The sequence below is a fragment of the Sinocyclocheilus grahami genome, unplaced genomic scaffold, assembly GCF_001515645.1.
Source record: "Sinocyclocheilus grahami isolate Dianchi unplaced genomic scaffold, SAMN03320097.WGS_v1.1 scaffold359.1, whole genome shotgun sequence".
Classification (NCBI taxonomy): domain Eukaryota; kingdom Metazoa; phylum Chordata; class Actinopteri; order Cypriniformes; family Cyprinidae; genus Sinocyclocheilus; species Sinocyclocheilus grahami.
Window position 1 is genome coordinate 273,496 of NW_015505538.1, and position 24,070 is coordinate 297,565.

General features: G+C 34.4%; 2 protein-coding genes across 4 annotated transcripts in view; one reads left to right on the plus strand and one right to left on the minus strand.

Moving 5' to 3' along the window:
* Positions 1–524: 524 nt before the first annotated feature.
* ash2l (ash2 like, histone lysine methyltransferase complex subunit) lies at positions 525–16,957 on the plus strand. 3 transcript variants are annotated; one of them, XM_016229891.1, is made up of 17 exons: positions 525–596; positions 1,179–1,245; positions 2,686–2,831; positions 2,910–2,998; positions 5,615–5,709; positions 5,792–5,887; positions 5,990–6,085; positions 7,545–7,620; positions 7,723–7,740; positions 9,105–9,207; positions 10,034–10,251; positions 10,330–10,497; positions 10,578–10,771; positions 11,992–12,084; positions 12,178–12,276; positions 15,269–15,328; positions 16,378–16,957. In XM_016229891.1, the coding sequence occupies exons 1-17, from the start codon at positions 550–552 to the stop codon at positions 16,483–16,485; spliced, it is 1,773 nt and encodes a 590-aa protein (XP_016085377.1). In that variant the 5' UTR covers positions 525–549; the 3' UTR covers positions 16,486–16,957. The 3 variants fall into 3 exon arrangements, with proteins under 3 accessions (XP_016085377.1, XP_016085378.1, XP_016085379.1); XM_016229892.1 differs by lacking the exon at positions 7,723–7,740; XM_016229893.1 differs by lacking the exons at positions 525–596; positions 1,179–1,245; positions 2,686–2,831; positions 2,910–2,998 and adding exons at positions 3,941–4,296; positions 4,375–4,463 and having other exon boundaries at positions 16,378–16,956.
* A 1,212-nt stretch (positions 16,958–18,169) lies between these two features.
* Positions 18,170–24,070, minus strand: part of grk5 (G protein-coupled receptor kinase 5) — a 12,844-nt gene continuing 6,943 nt past the window's right edge. The window contains exons 7-12 of the mRNA XM_016229852.1: positions 23,715–23,846; positions 22,805–23,013; positions 22,513–22,653; positions 21,490–21,627; positions 21,237–21,413; positions 18,170–18,241 (exon numbers count right to left, since the gene is read on the minus strand). Of these exons, the coding sequence (XP_016085338.1) occupies positions 18,179–18,241; positions 21,237–21,413; positions 21,490–21,627; positions 22,513–22,653; positions 22,805–23,013; positions 23,715–23,846 (860 nt within the window). The 3' untranslated portion in view covers positions 18,170–18,178. The remainder of the gene's footprint in view (positions 18,242–21,236; positions 21,414–21,489; positions 21,628–22,512; positions 22,654–22,804; positions 23,014–23,714; positions 23,847–24,070) is intronic.

Below are 24,070 nucleotides of genomic sequence, written 5' to 3' on the forward strand. Positions count from 1 at the left end.
ATACTATACTATACTATACTATACTAAACTATACTATACTATACTCAAACTTGATTTAAAACAAATGGGTTGCCTAGCTTGAATAAATAAAATAAATAAATAAATATGAAATGGTTGAAGGCTGCTGCAGTGATGGTTTTGTAACAAATTATTATTAAAATTATTAATGATAACAAACAACACATGGTTAAAAACGAAAAACAGCATTCTTAACAGATAAAAACATTGAAAAAATAAAATAAATTTTAATTTATGCTATACTATACTGCTTTCCACAATTCATGCTTTATTGTAACAATTGTAAAACAAAGGGTTGCCAACACATGTATATATATATATATATATTTTTTTTTTACATTTAAACTACAAAACTTAGCTTTAATAAATAAATAAATGAATACAAACATGCATACTTCTGTAACGAGGTTAATCAGCCGTTGTCCGGCAGGTGTCAGTGTGTGTCTGCGCACTGTGTGAATCACGGGCAGAATAATCGCGAAGAAGCCGTTATGTCATCGCGAGATTTCAGTCATTGTCGTTATTTCAAAGATGGCTGCCGAGGCGGGATCTGTGCCGGAGAGAGACACAGCAGAAGGGTGAGAAGCAATAAAAACATGCTTTAATCCATAAAAACACTGATATTAAGTCATTAGAGACATGCTCAGATTTATATTCCACAGCTGTGGTGTTACTAGCGCTGCTCAGCGCACAAACACAGCGGCGCAGTCACTGCAGCGTTAGAATGAAGTGCTGCTGTTTCTGTTTATCTTCTCATTTATGTGAATATAGATTTTTTTTGTCCCCCGTGATTGTACATTTATTGATTTAACGTTTATATACTGAACATACTGCGATTGTTTAATGTATTTTAACACGATTTTATCTTAAAGGTCCCTGCCCAATCAAAAACGTCGTTAATCCGAATACGAGTTTCATTTCTTTCTGCTCTCTTTGTGGTTCTGTGTTTGTTTTCATAATGATTTGAGTATAAAAGAGCCATTTATGCGCCAGCAGGTGCTGACACGGGTTGCTGTACAGGTCAGCAGTGTTGATGTGTAAATGTGGGCGGGGATATGTTAATGAGCTCGTGATATGTTAATGAGCTCGTGGTTAAGAATGAGTGCCTGGTCAGTTCTGGTGGGTTTATCTCATGTTGTCTCGAATGTGTGTTTTTGCAGAGATGCATCGTTTGGAGATCTGACCACAAACATGGAGACGGAGTCGTCCAGTGGAAAAGAGACTATGGTTTGAGGAATCATATGCAATGCTCTTATTGCAAGGATTTATTTTATTTATATGTAATTTAAGGATTATATTGTTATATAATGATTAAATATATTGTTATAATTTATTATATACTTTATATAATTAACTTTTTTTTCATTTTTCTTTAATATATTAATATGAATTTTTACTTTTCATTTACTTTTTTGTTATTTGTCATTAGTTTTTGCTTTTTTAAAATATTTCTCTATAGATTTAATTAAGTTTTTTTTCTTAATTTCTTTCAGTTTTATTTATTTAACTTAAACATGTTTATTTCAGTTAGTTGTCAAAGCAACATTTGTAATTTTGTTGCAACATTCCTTGTTTTTTTTAAAGTTTGTTTTTCATCTATTATTTATATTTGATTTAGTTTCAATTAATTAAAGAGTTTATTTAGTTTGGGATCCGTAAGATTTTTTAAATGTGTTTTAAAGAAGTCTCTTCTGCTCATCAAGGCTGCATTTATTTGATCAGAAATACAGAAAAAACACTTATATTGTGAAATATTATTGCAATTTAAAATAACATTTTATTTATTTATTAATCTATTTCAATATACTTTAAAATGTAATTTATTTCTGTGATCAAAGCTGTATTTTCGGCATCATTACGCAGTCTTCAGTGTCACATGATCTTCAGAAATCAGTATAATATGCTGATTTATTATCAATATTGGAAGCAGTTTTTGCTGCTTAATATTTTTTGGAACCTGTGATACTTATTTTAGGATTTTTTTGATGAATAAGAAGTTAAAAAGAACAGCATTTATTCAAAAGTTCGGGGTCAATAACGTTTTTCTTTCTTTTTTTTTTTTTTGTTGTTGAAAGAAATAATTTTATTCAGCAAGGATTTGTGCAATTGATATAAAGTGATAATAAATACTTATTAAATGTTTTCTACATTAAATGTATTCATCAAATAATCCTGAAATAAGTATCACAGGTTCCAAAAAATATTAAACAGCAAAACTGCTTCCAATATTAATAATAAATCAGCATATTATACTGATTTCTGAAGATCATGTGACACTGAAGACTGCGTAATGATGCTGAAAATACAGTTTTGATCACAGAAATAAATTACATTTTAAAGTATATTGAAATGGATTAATAAATAAATAAAATGTTTTTTTAAACTGCAATAATTTTTCACAATATTTGTGTTTTTTCTGTATTTCTGATCAAATAAATGCAGCCTTGATGAGCAGAAGAGACTTCTTTTAGAAACATTACAAATCTTACTGATCCCAAACTTTTGAACGACAGTGTATAACATTTTGTGGATAGAAAGACCTAATATTTAGTATTTCATTGAATGTCCTGCATCACTAGGAAATATGCCACATTACAGAATGTGCCGTTTCGTGTTGCTTTTCAGTGTAACGTAGCATAGTGTCTGTGTGTGTGTGTGTGTGGTCAGGACACGGCGGGTGACAGCTCGGAGGCGGCGGATGCACAGACGGGGTCTGGAGACGATGAGAACGGCCGTCAGCTGGGGGAAGTGGAGCTGCAGTGTGCGCTGTGCATGAAGTGGTTTACTGCAGACACGTTCAGCATCGACACGGCGTACGTTTGTGTCCTGACGCAGATGGACGAGTGTCTCGCGTGCATGTTCTTACGCTGTCTGTTTGTTCTTCCCTGCAGAACTTGCCTGCCCTTCGTGACCAATTATGTGTTTCACTGCAATGTGTGTCACCACAGCGGAAACACGTACTTCTTGAGGAAACAAGCAAGTGAGTGGATCAGTTTGACTTGCTGAGTTAGTGAACACTTTTGCATGCTGCTGTTACTATAATATCGTTACGTAGGTATTATATAGTATTTACTAGGGCTGCACAATTTGGAGAAAAAAAGGATTGCAGGATTTTATTTTTTATAAAAATTTTAAGAAAGAAGTCTCTTCTGCTCATCAAGGCTGCATTTATTTGATCAGAAATACAGAAAAAACACTTATATTGTGAAATATTGTTACAATTTAAAATAACATTTTATTTATTTATTAATCTATTTCAATATACTTTAAAATGTAATTTATTTCTGTGATCAAAGCTGTATTTTCGGCATCATTACGCAGTCTTCAGTGTCACATGATCTTCAGAAATCAGTATAATATGCTGATTTATTATCAATATTGGAAACATGTTTTGCTGCTTAATATTTTTTGGAACCTGTGATACTTATTTTAGGATTTTTTTGATGAATAAGAAGTTAAAAAGAACAGCATTTATTCAAAAGTTTGGGGTCAATAACTTTTTTCTTTCTTTTTTTTTTTGTTGTTGAAAGAAATAATTTTATTCAGCAAGGATTTGTGCAATTGATATAAAGTGATAATAAATACTTATATAGTTAGAAAATACTTTATTCATTAAATGTATTCATCAAATAATCCTGAAATAAGTATCACAGGTTCCAAAAAATATTAAACAGCAAAACTGCTTCCAATATTAATAATAAATCAGCATATTATACTGATTTCTGAAGATCATGTGACACTGAAGACTGCCGTAATGATGCTGAAAATTCAGCTGCGCATCACATGAATAAATTACATTTTAAAGTATATTGAAATGGATTAATAAATAAATAAAATGTTATTTTAAACTGCAATAATATTTCACAATATAAGTGTTTTTTCTGTATTTCTGATCAAATAAATGCAGCCTTGATGAGCAGAAGAGACTTCTTTTAGAAACATTACAAATCTTACTGATCCCAAACTTTTGAACGACAGTGTATAACATTTTGTGGATAGAAAGACCTAATATTTAGTATTTCATTGAATGTCCTGCATCACTAGGAAATATGCCACATTACAGAATGTGCCGTTTCGTGTTGCTTTTCAGTGTAACGTAGCATAGTGTCTGTGTGTGTGTGTGTGTGGTCAGGACACGGCGGGTGACAGCTCGGAGGCGGCGGATGCACAGACGGGGTCTGGAGACGATGAGAACGGCCGTCAGCTGGGGGAAGTGGAGCTGCAGTGTGCGCTGTGCATGAAGTGGTTTACTGCAGACACGTTCAGCATCGACACGGCGTACGTTTGTGTCCTGACGCAGATGGACGAGTGTCTCGCGTGCATGTTCTTACGCTGTCTGTTTGTTCTTCCCTGCAGAACTTGCCTGCCCTTCGTGACCAATTATGTGTTTCACTGCAATGTGTGTCACCACAGCGGAAACACGTACTTCTTGAGGAAACAAGCAAGTGAGTGGATCAGTTTGACTTGCTGAGTTAGTGAACACTTTTGCATGCTGCTGTTACTATAATATCGTTACGTAGGTATTATATAGTATTTACTAGGGCTGCACAATTTGGAGAAAAAAAGGATTGCAGGATTTTATTTTTTTATTTTTTATAAAAATTTCAAGCTTTTTTTTAAAATACAATTTCAAAAAGAAAATTCCAGGCTATGCTTGTTTGTATGGCTGTGCAAATTAGTCAGCATTTTCTGATTATATTATTATTATTATTATATTAGTAATATTATAGTAATATAACAATATTATTATTATTGTTATAATTAATACAAATATAAAAGTTATTCAATAAAAACAAAATAAATATTATTTGTATGATATAACAATAAAAAAGTAAAATAACATCATAATATAAATATTTTTAATTAACATTACAACTGTAAAATTACAATACTAATATTTATATCCATCCTCATTTCTTCATTTTCAAACGTTAAACATTAAATTGATTAAATTAAATAATAGTCAAGTCACCTTTATTTATATAGCGCTTTGTGTCAAAGCAGCTTTAGTGTTAAACAGGAAAAACCTGCTGATAATGCAAGATATTACATAAAAAATATTATAATAAATAATAATAATTGTTATTGTTATAATTACTTAATCAAATATAAAAATTACTAAATAAATATTATTTAATTTGCATTACAACTGTACAGTTACACTACTAATATGTATGTCTTAATTTCTTCATTTTTAAACATTAAACCTAACTTTTAATAATAATAATTATTACGATTGTTAAAATTACTTAATAAAAGATCAAAATGACTACTAATAGTAGTAATTTTAGTTTACATTAAAACTGTAACATTACAATACTAATATTTTATATCCATCTTAATTTCTTCATTTTCAAACGTTAAACTAAACTATTATTATTAATATTGATTATAGTTGTAGTCACTTAAATATAAAAATGACTAAAAAACTGAAGAAATGCTGCTTTTGCAATAAAAAAAACAAATCTGCACTAAACGATTTCGTAACGATTGTTTTATTTAGATGGTACAGCTCTAGCATATACTGCACAGCATGCATTAAGAAGTACATCCGTATTACATTCAGTCCGTTGATTCTTGATCGTTTAATGGTCAGATCTGAAGGAGATGTGTCTCACCACTTTGGCGAATCTGACATGGAGGTCCAGAACTCAAGAGGAGCATCCCAAAACAATGTTCTCTAAAGATAAGGTATGCTTTCAGCTGGAGTTAAGTGAGTGCAGTGCCATGTGTTTCACGTGGGGGTTTCAGTGGTGTTTGTTCTCTTGTGAAGGACATCATACCTTTCATTGACAAATACTGGGAGTGCATGACGACCCGCCAGAGGCCCGGCAAACTCACATGGCCAAATAACATCGTCAAGACTATGGTGAGTTATTTGAAATCACTTGCTGCTTCACCTTATTTCTTCTGTGTCTGTAATGTGGTTTATGGAGCTTTAGAAAGGCTGACTCTTGTTGTTTGGACTCAGAGTAAAGAGCGTGATGTTTTCCTGGTGAAAGAACATCCAGACCCCGGCAGTAAAGACCCTGAAGAGGACTATCCCAAGTTTGGTTTGCTTGATCAGGTGCGACTTTATAGACATCGGCTCGTATAAACACACAGCAGAATAAGACACTTCAAAATCACTCCGAGATTCAGGATTCACTGATATGATCTTCATGCTTAAGTCCAGTGTCTCTTAAACATGTTTTATTAAAGTCTGCTGCTTTAAGTTCACTTAGGAAATTATATAATGCAGCAAACAAGAAATGAAGTCAACCCTGAATCCGTTTTAGAGTTTGTATTTAAAGCAGACTTTTTAAATTGCTCTTTTATAGTATTTCAGCTTGTTACCTGACTTGAAAATAGGAAGCTGAAATTAAAACACCAACTTACTTGCATTGTATTTTTGCTATATTGCTAAAATATTTAAAAAGCAATGATCTTTTTTGCAAATACGCATTGTTATTGTATAGGTAAAATCAACTTTTTGCATTTTAATGCGTCTTAACATTTTGCTGTCTGATCATGTAATTAGTCAAAATGGAGATGCTGAATTGATATTACATTATGAATTTCACATATAAGCACAGTATGCTATACAGTATACTATACAAAGTGAAAAAGAGTAGTATTATTGTAAACTAATACTAATAAAAATGATTTATAAAAATAAAACTAATAAAAAAAACTTGTTTGCTAAAACTGAAAATACACTGAAATGTGCATATCAGTTGTAGTACTAAAATTAGTAAAGCTAAAATTGAAATAAAAATAAATTAAAGTTATATAAATAAATATTTGAAAAAAATAATCGCTAATAAAAATTACAAAAAGCACATACTGTAACTGAATGACTAAAATTAAACTGCAAATATAAAAAAATAAATAATACTAATATATTTATACTATATACAGTATAAGTAATACTAAAATAACACTCGTACAGTAGTATTCTATTCCAAAAATAAACGTAGTGGTTATGATTGGAATCAAATATTAGCATAATATGGGGTTCATACTGTAAATTGTCTTGTCTATTTTTGGGATAGTATACTAAATAGTATGCAGTAGGCATCAATTAGCAGAAGAATGCCATAAGTATGAATGTTATATTAATGCAGTGAACAGCTATTTAGCATTTTAATCCAGTCTTGACAGGCCAAACTATTACTGAAAGGGATGCGTTGCATTGTGGGATACAGTATCCTGTACCTTTTGCTTTGGTTTTGTACTGCAAAATTTGTGGGCCATTTAAGTGTTTTATGGATACTGAAAGTGTGTGAAAACATTTGGTGGTAAAACAATTTACACACAGAAACTGCTTGTAAATTTCACAAAAAAAATAACATGTTGAAACATGAAAAGTTTCATGAAATTTTGAAATGGAAAGACTTGTACTCTTGTAATCTATGCTTTACTTATAACTTAGTAAAAAACATTTTTACAGTATAGTTTGCAGTTTTGAATGTACCCAGTTTTTTGTTTTACTAATCTGAAAACGTTTGTTATAGCATGTTCTGTGTTTTTTTTTTTCTCCTAAGGATCTGGCCAATATTGGACCATCGTATGACAGCCAGAAGCAGATGACGGCCATCACGGGTTCTGGAGGATTGAATGGTAAAACTGTCGCCTCTAGACTCTAAAACTGATATGAATAATGAATGTATATTTGATTCCATTGTGGAGGGAGTTTCTTTAAAGCTGTGCGTTTTATTCCAGGTGGATCGACTTTTTCAGGTGAATACATTTGGCTTTTGAAATGGAAGGCTGATGTTTGGTGCTCCTGTAATGTCCCCTCGCTTTGCATTGATCTTTGCGCTCTTGATTGACTTGCTGCAGCACTAATTCATGTTTATGTGTGCTTGCGCCCCCTCTCTTCCCTTTCAGACACTGAAATCTAACCGTCATGGCTTTTGGCACATATGAGTGGACTGAGGCATTAGGGCTGTCAAATTTTTTTTTTTAAATTTCGAATATCTGTCGAATTTAAAAAAACGAAATCCACATTTGAAATTTAAGGTCTGCGTCAGCCGTCAGGCAGCCTTATCAGTGGCGCACGAGATGCGATGACGATGTATGTGTCATTGATTGCATTTTAATGCTTTTGTTAGCCTATCCAGTTGAACCCACTAGATGCGGTGCTGCTACGTTGTTCATTCAATATATTGTGGAAAACGAGAACATCAGTGTGGAGATGTTGTTGTTTACGTCAAAACTGAAGCCAAGCCGTCGACGCCGCGCCGACATACAGCGCCAATTGCGCTTCGGGTGTCACGAGTTCGAGTCCCGGCTCGCGGACCTTTCCCGATCCCATCCCCCTCTCTCTCACCTTCTTCCTGTCGACCTATACTGTCCTATCTAAATAAAGGCATAAAACACCATCAAATGAAAAAAACCCCCCCCGAAGAACAGAACGCATATTTATCACATTTTGAGGGACATCTATTAGCGTTGCACTCGCGTCTCGCAGAGAGCGGCATGTTTAGAAATCCATGTAAAATTAATGCAAGTTCAACTTTTAAAAAACATGTCTAAAGACGTTATGGCGGTTTTTCCCCGTCCCACTGTATCATGTTTTTAAATGAAGAAAGTAGCCTACTCTTTGTGATTGGTTTTTGGTCCTTTGTATTAAAACTATACATACATGCATGGTGCTGGTTTTTCTTCTTCTAATTGTTTAAGCAACTTTATTAATTATATAGGGTTTATAAACATTATTTCAAACATTATGCACTTTTTTAAAAAAGAGAGTCATGTTATTTTATTACGCTTTGAAGAAATGTGCATGATATTTTGCTTGATGCGCCCTCTTGTGGCCTCAGGAGAGAAGCCAAAAGCTTTTTTCCCCCTAACTGAAATTATGCCTTTTAAATTCAAATATAATTAACATTTAAGTAGAAATTCGAATGTAGTTTTTCAGTCATTTTGACAGCCCTATGAGGCATATTGCTTTGAAGCTTGAGCTTTGTTGTTTGTGTCAAACGCTGTGGCCTTTAGATTGAGCTCAATCCCCGGGCTGCTCTGCTGCAAGCGTTCATGCTGGATGATCAGAGCGTGTGAATCAGGCTGAGGTTGAATCTGAGACTCTGCTTCTGTCACAGGTGGGCTTCCTCCAGCTGCTACAGGAAAAGGCAGAGGAGCCAAACGCAAACAACAGCAGCTGCAGGATGGAGCTGCGGCTGGAACGGCCAAGAGAACACGCAGGTCTGACATCTTAAAGGCGATATGAAATGAAAATCCACTCCATTTGTAAATGCATATTATCGATCTAAATGTAAATGTTTCATTTGTGCATATGTTTCATTGTGTAAATTTTTTGATTGCTTCCATTGTCCTCATCTGTAAGTCCCTTTGGATAAAAGCGTCTGCTAAATGTGTCCCTGCAGCACAAAAGCAGTGTTAAGTCTCTGGGGTATATTTGTAGCAATAGCCAACAATACATTGTATGGGTCAAAATTATAGATTTTTCTTTTATGCCAAAAATCATTAGGATATTAAATAAAGATCATGTTCCATGAAGATATTTTGTAAATTTCCTACCGAAAATATATAAAAACTTAATTTTTGATTAGTAATATGCATTGCTAAGAACTTCATTTGGACGACTTTAAAGATGATTTTCTCAATATTTTGATTTTTTTGCACCCTCAGATTCCAGATTTTCAAATAGTTGTATCTCGACCAAATATTGTCCTAACAAACCATACATCAGTTGAAAGCTTATTTATTCAGCTTTCAGATGATGTATAAATCTCAATTTCGAAAAATTGACCCTTATGACTGGTTTTGTGGTCCAGGTTCACAAATGACTAAATGTAAAACATTTTAAAATATTTTATAAATATTTACATCCTTTAATGTTCCTTTCAACATTTATTAATACATTATTAAAATCAAAAGATGTATCTGTTAATACTATTTAATCGACCTGAGATAACATGAACGAATGATGAACAGTTGTGGTTTTTCACCCAATTCCCAAAATAAGTAATTCATTTAGTTAAATGATATAGATGTGATTGTGTTTTAGTGACCCGCTGTTCTCAGCGCAGCGTCTGCCGCCCCATGGTTACCCTCTCGAACACCCCTTCAACAAAGACGGGTACCGCTACATCCTAGCCGAGCCGGATCCCCACGCTCCTGACCCGGAAAAACTGGAGCTGGACTGCTGGGCCGGGAAGCCCATCCCTGGAGACCTGTACCGCGCGTGTCTGTACGAGAGAGTGCTGCTGGCGCTGCATGACCGAGGTACATGTGATATCCACAACATCAGACCCAAATAAACCTCCTGCTCGATTGCTTACTATCTTTTTACCTGTATTTCAGCTCCACAGCTGAAGATTTCAGACGACCGCCTGACGGTGACCGGAGAGAAGGGCTACTCGATGGTCCGAGCGTCTCATGGGGTCAGAAAGGGCGCGTGGTATTTTGAGGTCACTGTTGACGAGATGCCACAGGACACCGCGGCTCGACTGGGCTGGTCGCAGCCTTTAGGTCTATCCTCTAACAGCACTGCTAACAGTAACGGAAGCGTCCATGTATTTACAGCATCCGTCATGTGTCTTTCATCTCAGGAAACCTGCAAGCTCCTCTGGGTTACGATAAGTTCAGCTACTCGTGGCGAAGTAAGAAAGGAACGCGCTTCCATCAGTCCATTGGAAAGCATTACTCTGACAGCTACGGACAGGGAGACATCTTGGGATTCTACATTGAGCTTCCAGATGACACCGAAACCGCCAAGGCTCTGCCTGACACGTACAAGGACAAAGTATGAACAAATGAAATGAAATATGAATAAGATAAATTAAATCTGTACTGTAATGAAATTGAAATTTTGGTGACCGAAAATATTAAGCTGAAAATGTATTTTACTTAAAGGGATAGTTCATCCAAAAATGAATATTTGCTGTAAATGTCCTCATCCTCAGGCCATCCAAGATGTAGATGAGTTTGTTTCTTCATCAGATTTGGAGAAATGTAGCATTGCATCACTTTTCTCACCAATGGATGCTCTGCAGTGAATGGGTGCCGTCAGAATGAGAGTCCAAACAGCTGATAAAAACATCACAATAATCCACAAGTAATCCACACCATTATAGTCCATCAGTTAATGTCCGGTGAAGCCAAAAGCTGCGTGTTTGTAAGAAATAAATCCTTCATTAAGGTGTTTTAAACTTCAAACCGTTGCTTCTGGCCAAAATATGAATCCATAACACTTCCTCCAGTGAAAAAGTAATCTGGTCTGAATCAGGAGAGAAATCTGCACAGATCAAACACCATTTACAAACCAAAACAGTCCAAAACAAATATGTGGGTGGATTTTGATGTGAGAGGAGAACAGGACTTTGTCACTGGAGGAAGCGTTATTATAGATTATGGATTCATATTTTGGCCAGAAGCAACAGTTTGAAGTTTAAAAATGTCTTGATGGATTAGTTTCTTACAGACAAACAGCTTTTGGCTTTACAAGGTGTGGATTATTGTGATGTTTTTATCAGCTGTTTGGACTCTCATTCTGACGGCACCCATTCACTGCAGAGCATCCATTGGTGAGCAAGTGATGCAATGCTACATTTCTCCAAATCTGATGAAGAAACAAACTCATCTACATCTTGGATGGCCTGAGAGTGAGTACATTTTCAGCAAACATTAATTTCTGTGTGAACTATTCCTTTAACCTGTTGTCTTCATTATTTAATGCATGTTTGAATAATTTTGACATGCAATTAATTTTATTACAACCACTATATATTTCAAAAATGATTTAGAGTAGAAACATGAATATATCATTAAAAAGCTTATATATAAACTGCTTAATGTGCTATTTACATTTTTATATACAACTCGTGTGTTGGTTATTAAATACATTTTATTAATCAAATTATTAAATGAACTTTATTTTCAGTTTGAAAGCTTAAATTGAATTGTTTGTAAAAAGTGCTTTTGTGCATCACTAATCTTAAGTGGCAATGTTGATTTTTCTCAAAGGCGCTGATCAAATTCAAAAGCTATTTGTACTTTGAAGAGAAAGATTACGTGGACAAGGCCGAGAAGAGTTTAAAACCCACCAGTTCCAGTCGAGTGAGTGTTTCACTGCATTATATTCATGTGTTCACAGGGTTATTTGATTGTGATGTAATCACTAATGCGTGATTTTATTGGTATTTTTTTCAGATTATATTTTTTAAGAATGGAGTGAATCAAGGTGTGGCCTATGAGGATCTGTACGAGGGCATGTACTACCCCGCCATATCCCTCTACAAGAGCTGCACGGTGCGTGAAAACTGCCTTAAACTTGTGCTTTCTCTTTTGTGGGAGTAAATCTAGGCAAACAAAATATTTAAATTAGGGATGCACCGATATGAAAATTTTGGCCGATACCGATAACCGATTATTCTTTATTTTTGAAAGCCGATAACCGATATGTTGGCCGATAAATCTATATCCAAATTGTTATATACTTTTTGAGAGCCTGATTACAAAAAAGGTCTCATCATTAAAAGCCACATTCCAAACACTTCAACATAAGCAGCCTAGTTTGAACGGTGTACGTTTTAAAAATATTTTTACTCTCCAATTGCCAAATTTTGTCATAAAAAAGTCTTACAAATAAATAAAATAATGCATAAATAATGCAAACAAGTCACTGGACATCATTACACTTGTAAAGAATCAAAATGAATGCGCTACAGATCAATAAAACAGAATTGTATATAATGTTATATACACAACATTCCCAATCATAGTTATTAATGTTGTGCACTGCTGTTTGAGCTGCGTGTGCTGAGCTAAAGACGATCACCGGTAAACTGAAGCGCTCTTTTAACTTAACCAAACGCATTCTATATGAGATAAATCAGATATACATCAAATAAACACAATATTACAACGTACAATTGCACAAAAGGCTGCAAACGAACAGCGCGCATCTGAAGTGTCTCTGAAGGAAATAATGCATTATTTATCGGCTTTAAGATATCGGCCAAATTTTCTTATCAGGCCGATACCGATAACAGAAAAAAATGAGCATTTATCGGCCGATACCGATATGGTGGCCGATATATCGTGCATCCCTAATTTAAATAGATATTGTTCGTTTAGATACAGCGGGACAGAAACTCTCTAATTTGCTGTTTTGCATGTTAAAACTCTCATCTGAATGTGAATCATTCTTTTAATTATACACAACCAGTCATGCCCATACTACTGTTTGAGGGATGTTTTTAAAGGGTTAGTTCACCCAAAAATGAAAATTACCCCATGATTTACCTGCCTTCAAGCCATTCTAGGTGTATTTGGCTTTCTTCTTTAAGATGAATGCAGTCGGAGTTATATAAAAAAATGTCCTGGCTCTTTCAAGCTTTATAATGGCAGTGAATGGGTGTTGAGATTCAATAGTCCAAAAGAAGTCCAATAAAGCGCATCTATCCATAATAAAAAGTGGCCTCCTGTAGCGAATTAATGCGTTTTATTTGGTCAAAAATACAGATAAAACTAGGGATGCACCGAATGTTCGGCAACCGAATAAAGCGAAAAGACCGAATAAATTGTACTGAACAATGATATGACGCAATCAAATAGCAACCAGTGCAGAGTGAGAGGCGCGCACTCTTTATTATGCAGCACACACGTCAGCAGTGTGGAAGCATTTAAACTGTCGGAGAAAGGCACAAAAATCATTACAAGCACTGACAGCGAGAGACTGTTTAGGACTGCAGCGCATGTCTTCGATGAGAAGAGGAAGGGGTGATTGTTGCTGGTTACTGTATGATGACTGAAATCACGAAATGGCCTTCAACAATTAGTAAATAAACTGCAGAACGTTATGTTTTCTAATACACGCACGCATTGCATGTATTCTGACAGAGCTATCTGCTTGTTAACCAGCGTTCAAAGTCCAAAGCGTGAGGAAAATCTGCCCTGATACAGTCGTCAGTTGCTCAGTCACATTTTTATGAATTTTTACAAGGCATGTGACAATGCAATACGTACGACGTATTCGTAATGAGACTCATTTATAAATCTGTTTGCATTGAGGTCTTCCTGCGCGTTTTCGCCAAAATAAAAGTTGAGAAAAAGCAAGAACTCCAACATTCATAAATGTTAGTATTGTAATTTTACTGTTGTTCTGTAAAATAAAATAAAAAGTAAGACAATAATAATGATAATAATCAATCATTACAACAGCTCTGTTTTAATACATTTATTATAACATTCACACATAGTGTTCAAATTGGGATCTGTAATATTTTCTAATATTTTAAAAGAAGTCTCTTCTGCTCAGCAAGGCTGCTTTTAATTGTACAGTAAAAACAAAAAGTACATGCCTGATTCAAGAAGGGGGTCTGATGGCCAAAAATGATTATTTTACTAACTTATTAATTTTAAGTTAAATTGTGCTTTGTCGGTATAATGTCTGCTAGAATGTTAAAAATGTTCAGTGTTAAATATTTTTAAATTGTTGTTTTGTAATTGATTTTTTTTTCTTTGAAAAGCAAGACAAAACAGTAAAAAGCACATTTTGGCTTTTTCATTTATGCAATAGTGAAAAAAAATTGGCAAAATACATGGAGGAAAAACTGTATTCGGCCTTCGGCCCAGTCTTTAATTTTGTTCGGTTTCTGTTTTGGCCAAGAATTTTCATTTTGGTGCATCCCTAGATAAAACAGTAAAAATTGTACATTTTATGGCGATTTAAAAGAAGTGTTTTTTTTTTTATGTGAATATATTGTAAAATGTCATTTATTCCTGTGATATGCAGCTGTATTTTCAGCATCATTCTCAGAAATCAGTATAATATGCTGATTTACTGCTCGAGAAACATTTCTGATTATTATCAACGTTGAAAACCGTTAATATTTTTGTGGAAACCATTATTTTTCAGGATTCTTTGATGAATAGAAAGTTCAAAAGAGCAGCATTTATTTGAAATAGAAATCTTTTGTTACATTATAAATGTCTTTACTGACACTTCTGATCAATTTAATGCATTCTTGTTCATTTTGAAAATGAAAATATAAAAAAAATCGTACTAATCTCAAACTTTTGAACACTAGTATACGTACAAATTTGTGCTTTCCTCCATTCCGGCTAAACGGATTAAGTTTGCGTGCTCTCAGAGGTGTTTGTCGTTAGCGTCTCTGTTCATACACCTAGATGGTGCAGTATGAAAGAGTCCAGGTGATGTAATTGAAAGGATTATGTCACACATACAAACCGAAATCAGTGGATGTGTTTTATTTTTCATGCCGTTTCCTCTCTCCAGGTGTCTGTTAATTTTGGACCACACTTCAAATACCCACCAAAAGACATCAAGCATCAGCCAGTGAGTATGAAATCAAAAGTGTTTGATTTTTTTACCCGTTCCTGTAATACTGATTGATATATTCCTATTTTTAATTCCCCAAATGATGGCATAATATTTCTACTAGGGCTCTGAGATATTTATGTTGTAGTAGGGCTGGACAATCATTCAATATCAATATGTATCGCGATATAATTTTTTTCAATAACGGTGATATGATTTTTAAACACATTTCTGATATTTTGATATACATTACCAGTGTTTCCCATACATTGATTGATTTGTGGCGTTTGACTTCGTTGAGTAAACGCAAGCACTGCACGTTTCAAAATCATAACAGGGTGATTTATATGAATGTATCTCTGAAGGGAACCGACTGTCTTCAAAAAAGTTTCGATGGCATTTTCATTTGATCTGATAAAGTAGCATTCATGAGCGGAGCTGCTTTACTGGGGATACCGCGAGTTCTGCCGCTCTCAAAGCGCCTCCTGCTGGCAGAGAATGAGTTTGCATTTTCAATAATAACCCCGTCTCCAGGAACATTTCCAGTTTTTGTTGTTGTTAAATTTTTTTGTTTTCTGCAGCGACTCTCACTTTTCATACCCTTTTTTCTGGCTGAAGCACATTTGTTTTAATCTATAAGAATAATCAGCCTACACTACCAGTCAAAAGTTTTTGAACAGTAAGATTTTTAATGTTTTTTTTTTTTTTTTAAGCATTCTCTTCTGCTCACCAAGCCTGCATTTATCTGATCCAAAGTACAGCAAAAACAGTAAAATTTTGAAATATTTTTACTATTTTGAAATTGCTTTCTATTTGAATAGATTTTTGAATTTGAAAAGCGTCACTTTTTATAAGCCATATTAGTGCAAATAAATATCAATCTTTTTAAATTTCATCTTAAAATATCATTATATTTGAGCTATGTTACCCAATATTAATTATTTCTGCTTATCGTACAGTTGAAGTACAACAATCTGCAATGTTTTGAGCTGTTTTACATGATTGCACCATTGATGTTGATTGTTTTCATGGTCATAATTCAGATTTTTCTTCCCGTTTATGATCAGATAAGTGACATGGGTTGGAGTGCTGTGACTGAACACACGCTGTCTGATATGCTGTACCATGTAGAGACCGATGTAGACGGCCGACGCAGCCCCCCGTGGGAGGGTTAAAATCATGCCAGGTCCACCACCCATAAGGCTGAAAACATGCTTTTCATGTCCCATTCTCAACAGCACACAGCATTTTTGTTGTGTATTATTAAATCATTTGGTTACAGTTGTATTCTGCCCTTGTTTCTCATGCAGGATCGAAAAGATTCTTCTCATAAGTTGAATCCAGCTAGATGTTTTTGAGGTGTAGGATGGTTTATCTTTTATGTAAGTTTATACTTAGTTGTTACATATTACATTTCTTCATGCTGCAGGTTTAGTATCAGTTATACGATTTAATTTCCTTCATACAGCGATCCTTTTCCCTTGTAACGGCTCAAGTCCTGTTTGATTGGACTGTACAGTGACCAGTTCAAGTCTGATGTTCAGTTGTGTGTGATGTGCTGTGTGTTCATTCATGGTTTTTATCAGTTGCTTATTTGTTAATTGGTTTGTAGTCATTCAGATAATTGTAAAATATTATCTTTTTTTTATTTTTTTTTTTGTAAATCATGTTTTATACACAAACTTGTGTTAATAAAGGTATCTAAAGGATTATAAATGGCGTTTTTATTTTCATGCATGTATGTTTTGTGATATTTCTACAGTCACAATTCAGTATTTATTAATGCAACGACCAGACACCATTTACACAATAATTTTGTCTTTTATGTACAAATTGAGCATATAAAACATCAATCTAGTTTTGTAATATGAAAGCATGAAAATGGACTGATTTTAATTGAGCATACAAAACATACATTTGTTTTTTTTAATATGAAATAATGAAAATAGATACAATTTGCACACTGATTTTGTCTTATGTACAAATTGAGTGTACAAAATATCAATCTTTTTTTAATATGAAAAAATGAAAATGGACAATTTGCACATTGATTTTGTCTTTTATGTACAAGTTGGACGTATAAAACAAATCTGGTTTTGTATGAAAGCATTAAAATGACAATTCACACACTGATTTTGTCTTTTATGTACAAATTGAGCATATAAAATATAAATCTTTTTTGTTAATATGAAAAAATTAAAATGGACAATTTGCACACTGATTTGATCTTGTACAAGTTGAACTTATAAAACATAAATGTGGTTTTGTAATATGAAAGCATGAAAACAGACACAATTTGCACACTGATTTTGTCTTATGTACAAGTTGGACGTATAAAACGAATCTGGTTTTGTATGAAAGCATTAAAAAGACAATTTGCACACTGATTTTAATTGAGCATATAAAACATAAATTTGATTTTGTAATATGAAATAATGAAAATAGACAATTTGCACACTGATTTTGTCTTTTATGTACAAATTGAGCGTATAAAATATCAATCTTTTTTTTTAATAAGAAAAAATGAAAATGGACAATTTGACAAGTTGAACTTATAAACCATAAATGTGTTTTTTTGTAATATGAAAGCATGAAAACAGACACAATTTGCACACTGATTTTGTATTTTATTTACAAACTGAGCATATAAAACATCATAAATCCGTTTTTTGTAATATAAAGGCATAAAAAAAGTACCCAAACCCTTTACACTGTAGGGTTTGTGGAATGCTAAATGTAATTTTTAATATTATAATAAACAATGACACTTTAAACAAGCTTTCCAGTGAGGAAGCCATCGTGTCTTTTCCATGAATCAGAAATTCTGAGGATAAAAAGAGTGTTTTGTCTAGTCCTCTTCTGCTGAAGTCACTCAGAAGAACCCTGGCTGGATGAGGAGCGACAAATGGGTTCAGCTGACTGGCCCCTGGGCTACAACAGAGATACAAATTACATTTTTTATTATTTTAATCAATTAATTTTATCTGTAAATGACATCCCTTGCTCTCCTTGGTGCGTTTGTGACGTAAGTAGCGAGATTGGATTTGATTCGCAAATAAATCAAATCCGCTTCGCTCGATCCGGTTCACAAGATTCATTCACGAATCGAACTGATTCTAACGTTACACGGACTCCGGTTGATTTTCGGAGAAGATTATCAGTGTATGTCGAATTAAAGTGAAGTCACATTTCCCGATATTCGGAGAATTGTCGCGGGCGAAATCAGTTTGTGTCAATAGGAATTGACGCGATTCGGGAATTTCGTTTCAGGGCGAGATTTAAAAAGTAACGCAAAAGTAACTAAACGCATTACTTTCCATAAAAAGTAACTAAGTACCGTAATTAGTTACTTTTCTATGGAGTAACGCAATATTGCAATGCATTACTTTTAAAAGTAACTTTCCCCAACACTGGTCCTCAATCATTCAGACTTTTCTTTCGTCGACAGAACAGGTATGTAATCTATAGGCACTGTAATGTAATACTGTATACTTTCTGTAATGCTTCATACAATTTTTTGGTTCTACAAAGAACCATTCAGTCAAAGGGTCTATAAAGAACCATCTCTTTCTTACCTTTTTATAATCTGAAGAACCTTCTTTCAACACAAAGAACCTTTTGTGAAACAGAAAGGTTCTTCACATGTTAAAGGTTCTTTATGGAACCATTTAGACAAAAAGGTTCTTCTATGGCATCGCAAAGCACCTTTATTTTTAAGAGTGACCTTTACACATTTGTTATGGCTGTAGAAAAGATGCAATATGTACTGTATACATTTGATGTAACTGTATCTTGGCCAAAATGAAAATACATGTAATTCATAAAACTAATTTTGTGTCTTCTGGATATAGCGTATAATGGAACTGGAAGCAAGTGAACCACCGCACAGCTTCATCTACATGGATGAGGCTGGCTTCAACCTAACGAAAAGCAGAAGGCGTGGTCGAAATATCATCGGCCAGGCCAACGGGGCAGGAACATAACCATGGGTGCAGCTATCTCTGAGAATGGTGTGCTAACGCATATTCCCATTATTGGGCCATACAATACAGAGTGTCTTGTCACCTTTTTAGACACTCTCTACAGGGATCTCATCCCTGAACAAGAGAGGGGTCAGATTGGAGATGACCTGCCAAAGTACGTGATAGTTTTGGACAATGTCAGTTTCCATCGCTCCAACATCATCAAGCAATGGTTTGCAGCCCACAACAGGATGCTGATGGAGTTCATCTCATCTTTTCCTTTCTGTATCGCAATGACATGGTCCGTCAACAAATTACAGTGAAAGCATAAATGTGAATCTTGTCCAGTCTCTTGCAATCAAACTCCCACATACACTAAGGTGTAACCTACAATTTACAATAACTGTCATCTAAACTGTAGCCATAGTTTACATCAGAACATCCCTCCAGAGTACACTGTTATATTGACAACATGACTAAGCAATTTGACTGTCTTATCCGTACACAATGACACAAGGACTTGTCATTCTGATGGCACTGACATGTTCATTGACACAGAAATTTATTTTTTAGAGATGAACTAAGGATTTTGAGCAAGAGACTGGCTTTTGCAGGTAATCCATGGTGTTTTGCTATTTGTACGAGTTGTTTTGAGAAATGCACTTACTGTTTTGCAAATGTCAAGGATGATTCGAGAAATGTACCAAAGCGACTGTATAAACTGTAATTCTATGATAATTCCTTTTATGTAAAGGACTTTGAATTACCATTGTGTATGAAATGTGCTATATAAATAAACTTGCCTTGAAAATTAGCTGAAAATGTAGCTTATACCCTCGCCCTCAAGTTGTTCCAATCCTGTATGAGTTTCTTTCTTCTGTTAAACATAAAAGAAGATATTTTGAAGAATGTTGATAGCCCGTTTCTGGTCCCCATACTGTGGAAGTCAATGGGGACCAAAAACTGTTTCATTACCCACGTTCTTCAAAATATCTTCTTTTATGTTCAACAGAAGAAAGAAACTTGAGGGTGAGTAAATAATGGCAGAATTTTTATTTTTGGGTGAACTATCCTTTTAATGGGGCCTAGAAGCTCAAACATAATGCCCTACAGGGAGACGAGAGGCTGTTCTGTTTGAATTGAAGTGAATGGATGAGACGCTTTAATGTCGAAAAAACTAGTCATAAATCATTAGCATAGCATCAACATATTTGGCATGACATTCATTTTTAAGACCTATTTGTGGAGCTATAAATAACATACTGCAAAAGTTACAGGAATTTTGCAACAGGTGGGACTTTTTTTTTTTTTTTTTTTTTTTAAATGTTGGTATTTGCGACTTTTGCAATGTCAGAATTGTAAGATATAAACTCAATTATATTTCAGAATTAATAAAAAGGTAATCTCAACTTTTTATCTCGCAATTCCGAGTTTATATATCTTAATTCTGACTTGCGACTTTTTTTCAGATTTTTTTCTTCTCAGAATTCCGAGAACTGCAAGATATAAACTCGGATTTGCAAGAAGTCAGGCTTGTGTATATAAACTCGCAATTGCGAGAAAAAAGCTCAGAATTGTGTCATAAATTTGTAAACAAACTTGAATATTCTGTATAATCAAATTATCGTTAATTAATCACTTTTTATCCCACAATTCTGCCTTTTTCGAGTTTATATCTTACAATTCTGACTTTTTTCTCGCAGTTGCGAGTTTATTTCTTGGAATTATGAGAAACAAATTCAGAATTATTAGAAAAAGTCGCAACTCATTTTTTTTAACCTGTTTCGGAAACGGGCTTCCATAACCTTTTTCCTTTCAATTTGATGAAAATCTAGTTCGGATCATGCTCAGTCGGACCTGTTGAGGTGTTTACATGAAATCTTTTCAATCTGATTACTAACCAACTATATGTGTGCATGCAAACATAGCTAGTTTGTGTGTCATAAAGTGCAGCAGCTTCTTACGCGTCTCTTGAAGATTCGGTTCAGCAGCCGGCGCCGGCTGTATTCAGGAGGACTCCGATTGATGAACTGAGTCTCGGAGCTGGTCTGTGGGATGACGATGCTGCGGTCCAGATCTGGTGTTCTTGTTCCACACGGTCCAAACACATTCAGGTCCTTGAAACACTCGGTCTCAATCATCTAAATGAATTGAATAAAAGCATATATGAATAATTGAGCATAAATTGTCCTTCTTACTCTGATGTTTCTTCCTTACCTCATTCTGCCAGGGCACAGGCACGCTTCCTGTGTTAAACTTGCTGTAGAAATTTTCATCGACCTGATCGAGGCTCACTCCTTTAACTGTAGAGAACTGATCGATGTCCAGGACGTCTGCGCAGTAAACAGCTCTCGGCTGGTGGAGAGAATAACATCACATGATTGTTTTCAGGTGAAAACCAGCATCCACGTCAGGAAGAAAAAGTGGCGGCACCCATAGGCTATCATTCTGCCTTTTTGCAGAATAAAATAAAATAAAAAAAATTAAAACTGTAAAATTAAAAAGTAAAACATCTGGGCGTATTATATTAATGTTAATTTTGGTTTCAAACTGATTGATTTTAGGCCTCGTTGATCTGAGCTTAAAACTCAGTTTTTGAGTGAAAATGTATTATTTGTGGATAATTCTGGCAGTTTCACTCAAAAATGGAAATGCGTAAGTTCAGATCTACGATCAATTATTTCCAAAAAGAATTACAAAACCTGTGGTAACTGAAAGAAAATGAGTTGATAAAAAGATTGAATCCAGCAATATAACATAATGAGAAATTTCGAAGCAATTTTTGTAGGCTGGTCGTTTTTGATCAGGAACACCACAGGTGTAACAAGGTGAGTGAAAAAAGTACAAAAACAAAAAAAAGTGATATCCTGTGTGAGATCGGTAAGTTTTAGTCCAATGCAGAAACATTAACTATCTTTTTTTGGGGAAAAGAAAATTCTTAAAACACATGAGGGTTAATTATCATGGAACTTTTGACAATTTTAATGGCCCTAAAATAGGTTTATTTTTCTTCAATACATACACTGTTCTTCAAAAGTTTGGAGTCAGAAATATATATATTTTTTTTTTCTGAAAAAATTATAAAATTATAAAAATAGAAAAAATTCTATTTCAAGTAAATGCGGTTCTTTTGAACTTTCTGTTGATCAAAGAATCCTGAAAAATAAAATGTATCAGTTTCCAAAAGATATGAAGCAGCACAGCTTTTCAACATGAATAATAATCAGAAATCTCACTTACGTCAGGAACAAAGGGTGGCGGCATCATTCCTGCCTCAAGTCTCGTAAAGTTGATGTCCTTAAAGAACCCGTGACCTTTGATGACCTCTGATCCTCGCCCACATTTGCAGCCCAATCTCTCCTTTGGGTTTTTAGCCAGGAGCTAAATCATAAAACAATTAGAAATATTTATAGTATTCTTTTTACATAGAAAGTAAGACCTAATCAGAGCGAGTGGTAGTTTAGATGAGATCAGATCAGTGAAAACAGAGGAGGATTGCACTGATTCAACAGTGCATAAAATGCAGACTCACGCTTTTGCAGATGGATTTGGTGTCCTCGTCGAACTTCTTCCCGTAATGCTCGATCGTCTCCTGAACTCGTCTTTCCATCTCCTGTCTCGGCAGTCGTTCTTTGTGGTTGCGGAATGGAGGATTTCCCGCCGTCATCTCATAGATTAGACACCCGAGTCCCCACCAGTCCACACTTACACTATAGTATGTGTTTGTGATCACTTCTGGTGCTAAAGATGTGAAAAATATGAAAACAGGAACATATTGCATAAAGAAAATGAAACTATTGTAGGACTATTAAGAATTTTTTGTGGTTTATTATTTTGATGGTAATTAAACATTACCACATAGTTAGTGCATTAAATTGATCAAACGTGAATCACAGTTTCCAGACAAATATTGGGCAGCACAGCTGTTTTCAACATTGATAATAATCAGAAATGTTTCTTGAGCAGCAAAGCAGCATATTAGAATGATTTCTGAAGATCATGTGACACTGAAGACTGGAGTAATGATGCTGAAAATACAGCTGCGCATCACAGAAATAAATGTCATTTTACTTTATATTCACAGAGAAAACAGATTTTATTCTTTTTACTGTACTTTTTATCAAATAAATCAAGCCTTAGTGAGCAGAAGATACTTCTTGCAAATACATAAAAAAGCCCTTTGAATGGTGTGTGTGTGTATATATATATATATATATATATATATATATACACACACACCTTGCTACGTGTACTGCGTTAGGCTAACCGAGACTTGTCATTTGCACTTGTATATCGTTGCTCTTTTGTTAGTTTTGACTGCTTTTATTGTCCTCATTTGTAAGTCGCTTTGGATAAAAGCATCTGCTAAATGACTAAATAAATAAATAAAATAAAATAAATATATTAATATCTAATACGATTTACTAAGATGATTTTCATACCCATGTAACCCACTGTTCCCACTCTGCCCTTCACAAGTTTTTCTTCTTTCAAGATTATGGCTAGTCCTAAATCAGAGATCCGAATGTGACCTGTCAGAAAACAGGGACAGAATGCAAAATTATATACATCATCTAACAGGTAATAAAAAGGTACAAAGTTTTTTATGAGAGTGTACAAACCATCTACTTTTGTAAGAAAAATGTAAGAAACTTGAACCTTACATACATAGACTCACAATTGCAAAAAAAAATAAAAATCTGAATTGTGTGATAAAAAGCAATTACCTTTTATTTGTGGTGGGAATAGATAGATAGATAGATAGATAGATAGATAGATAGATAGATAGATAGATAGA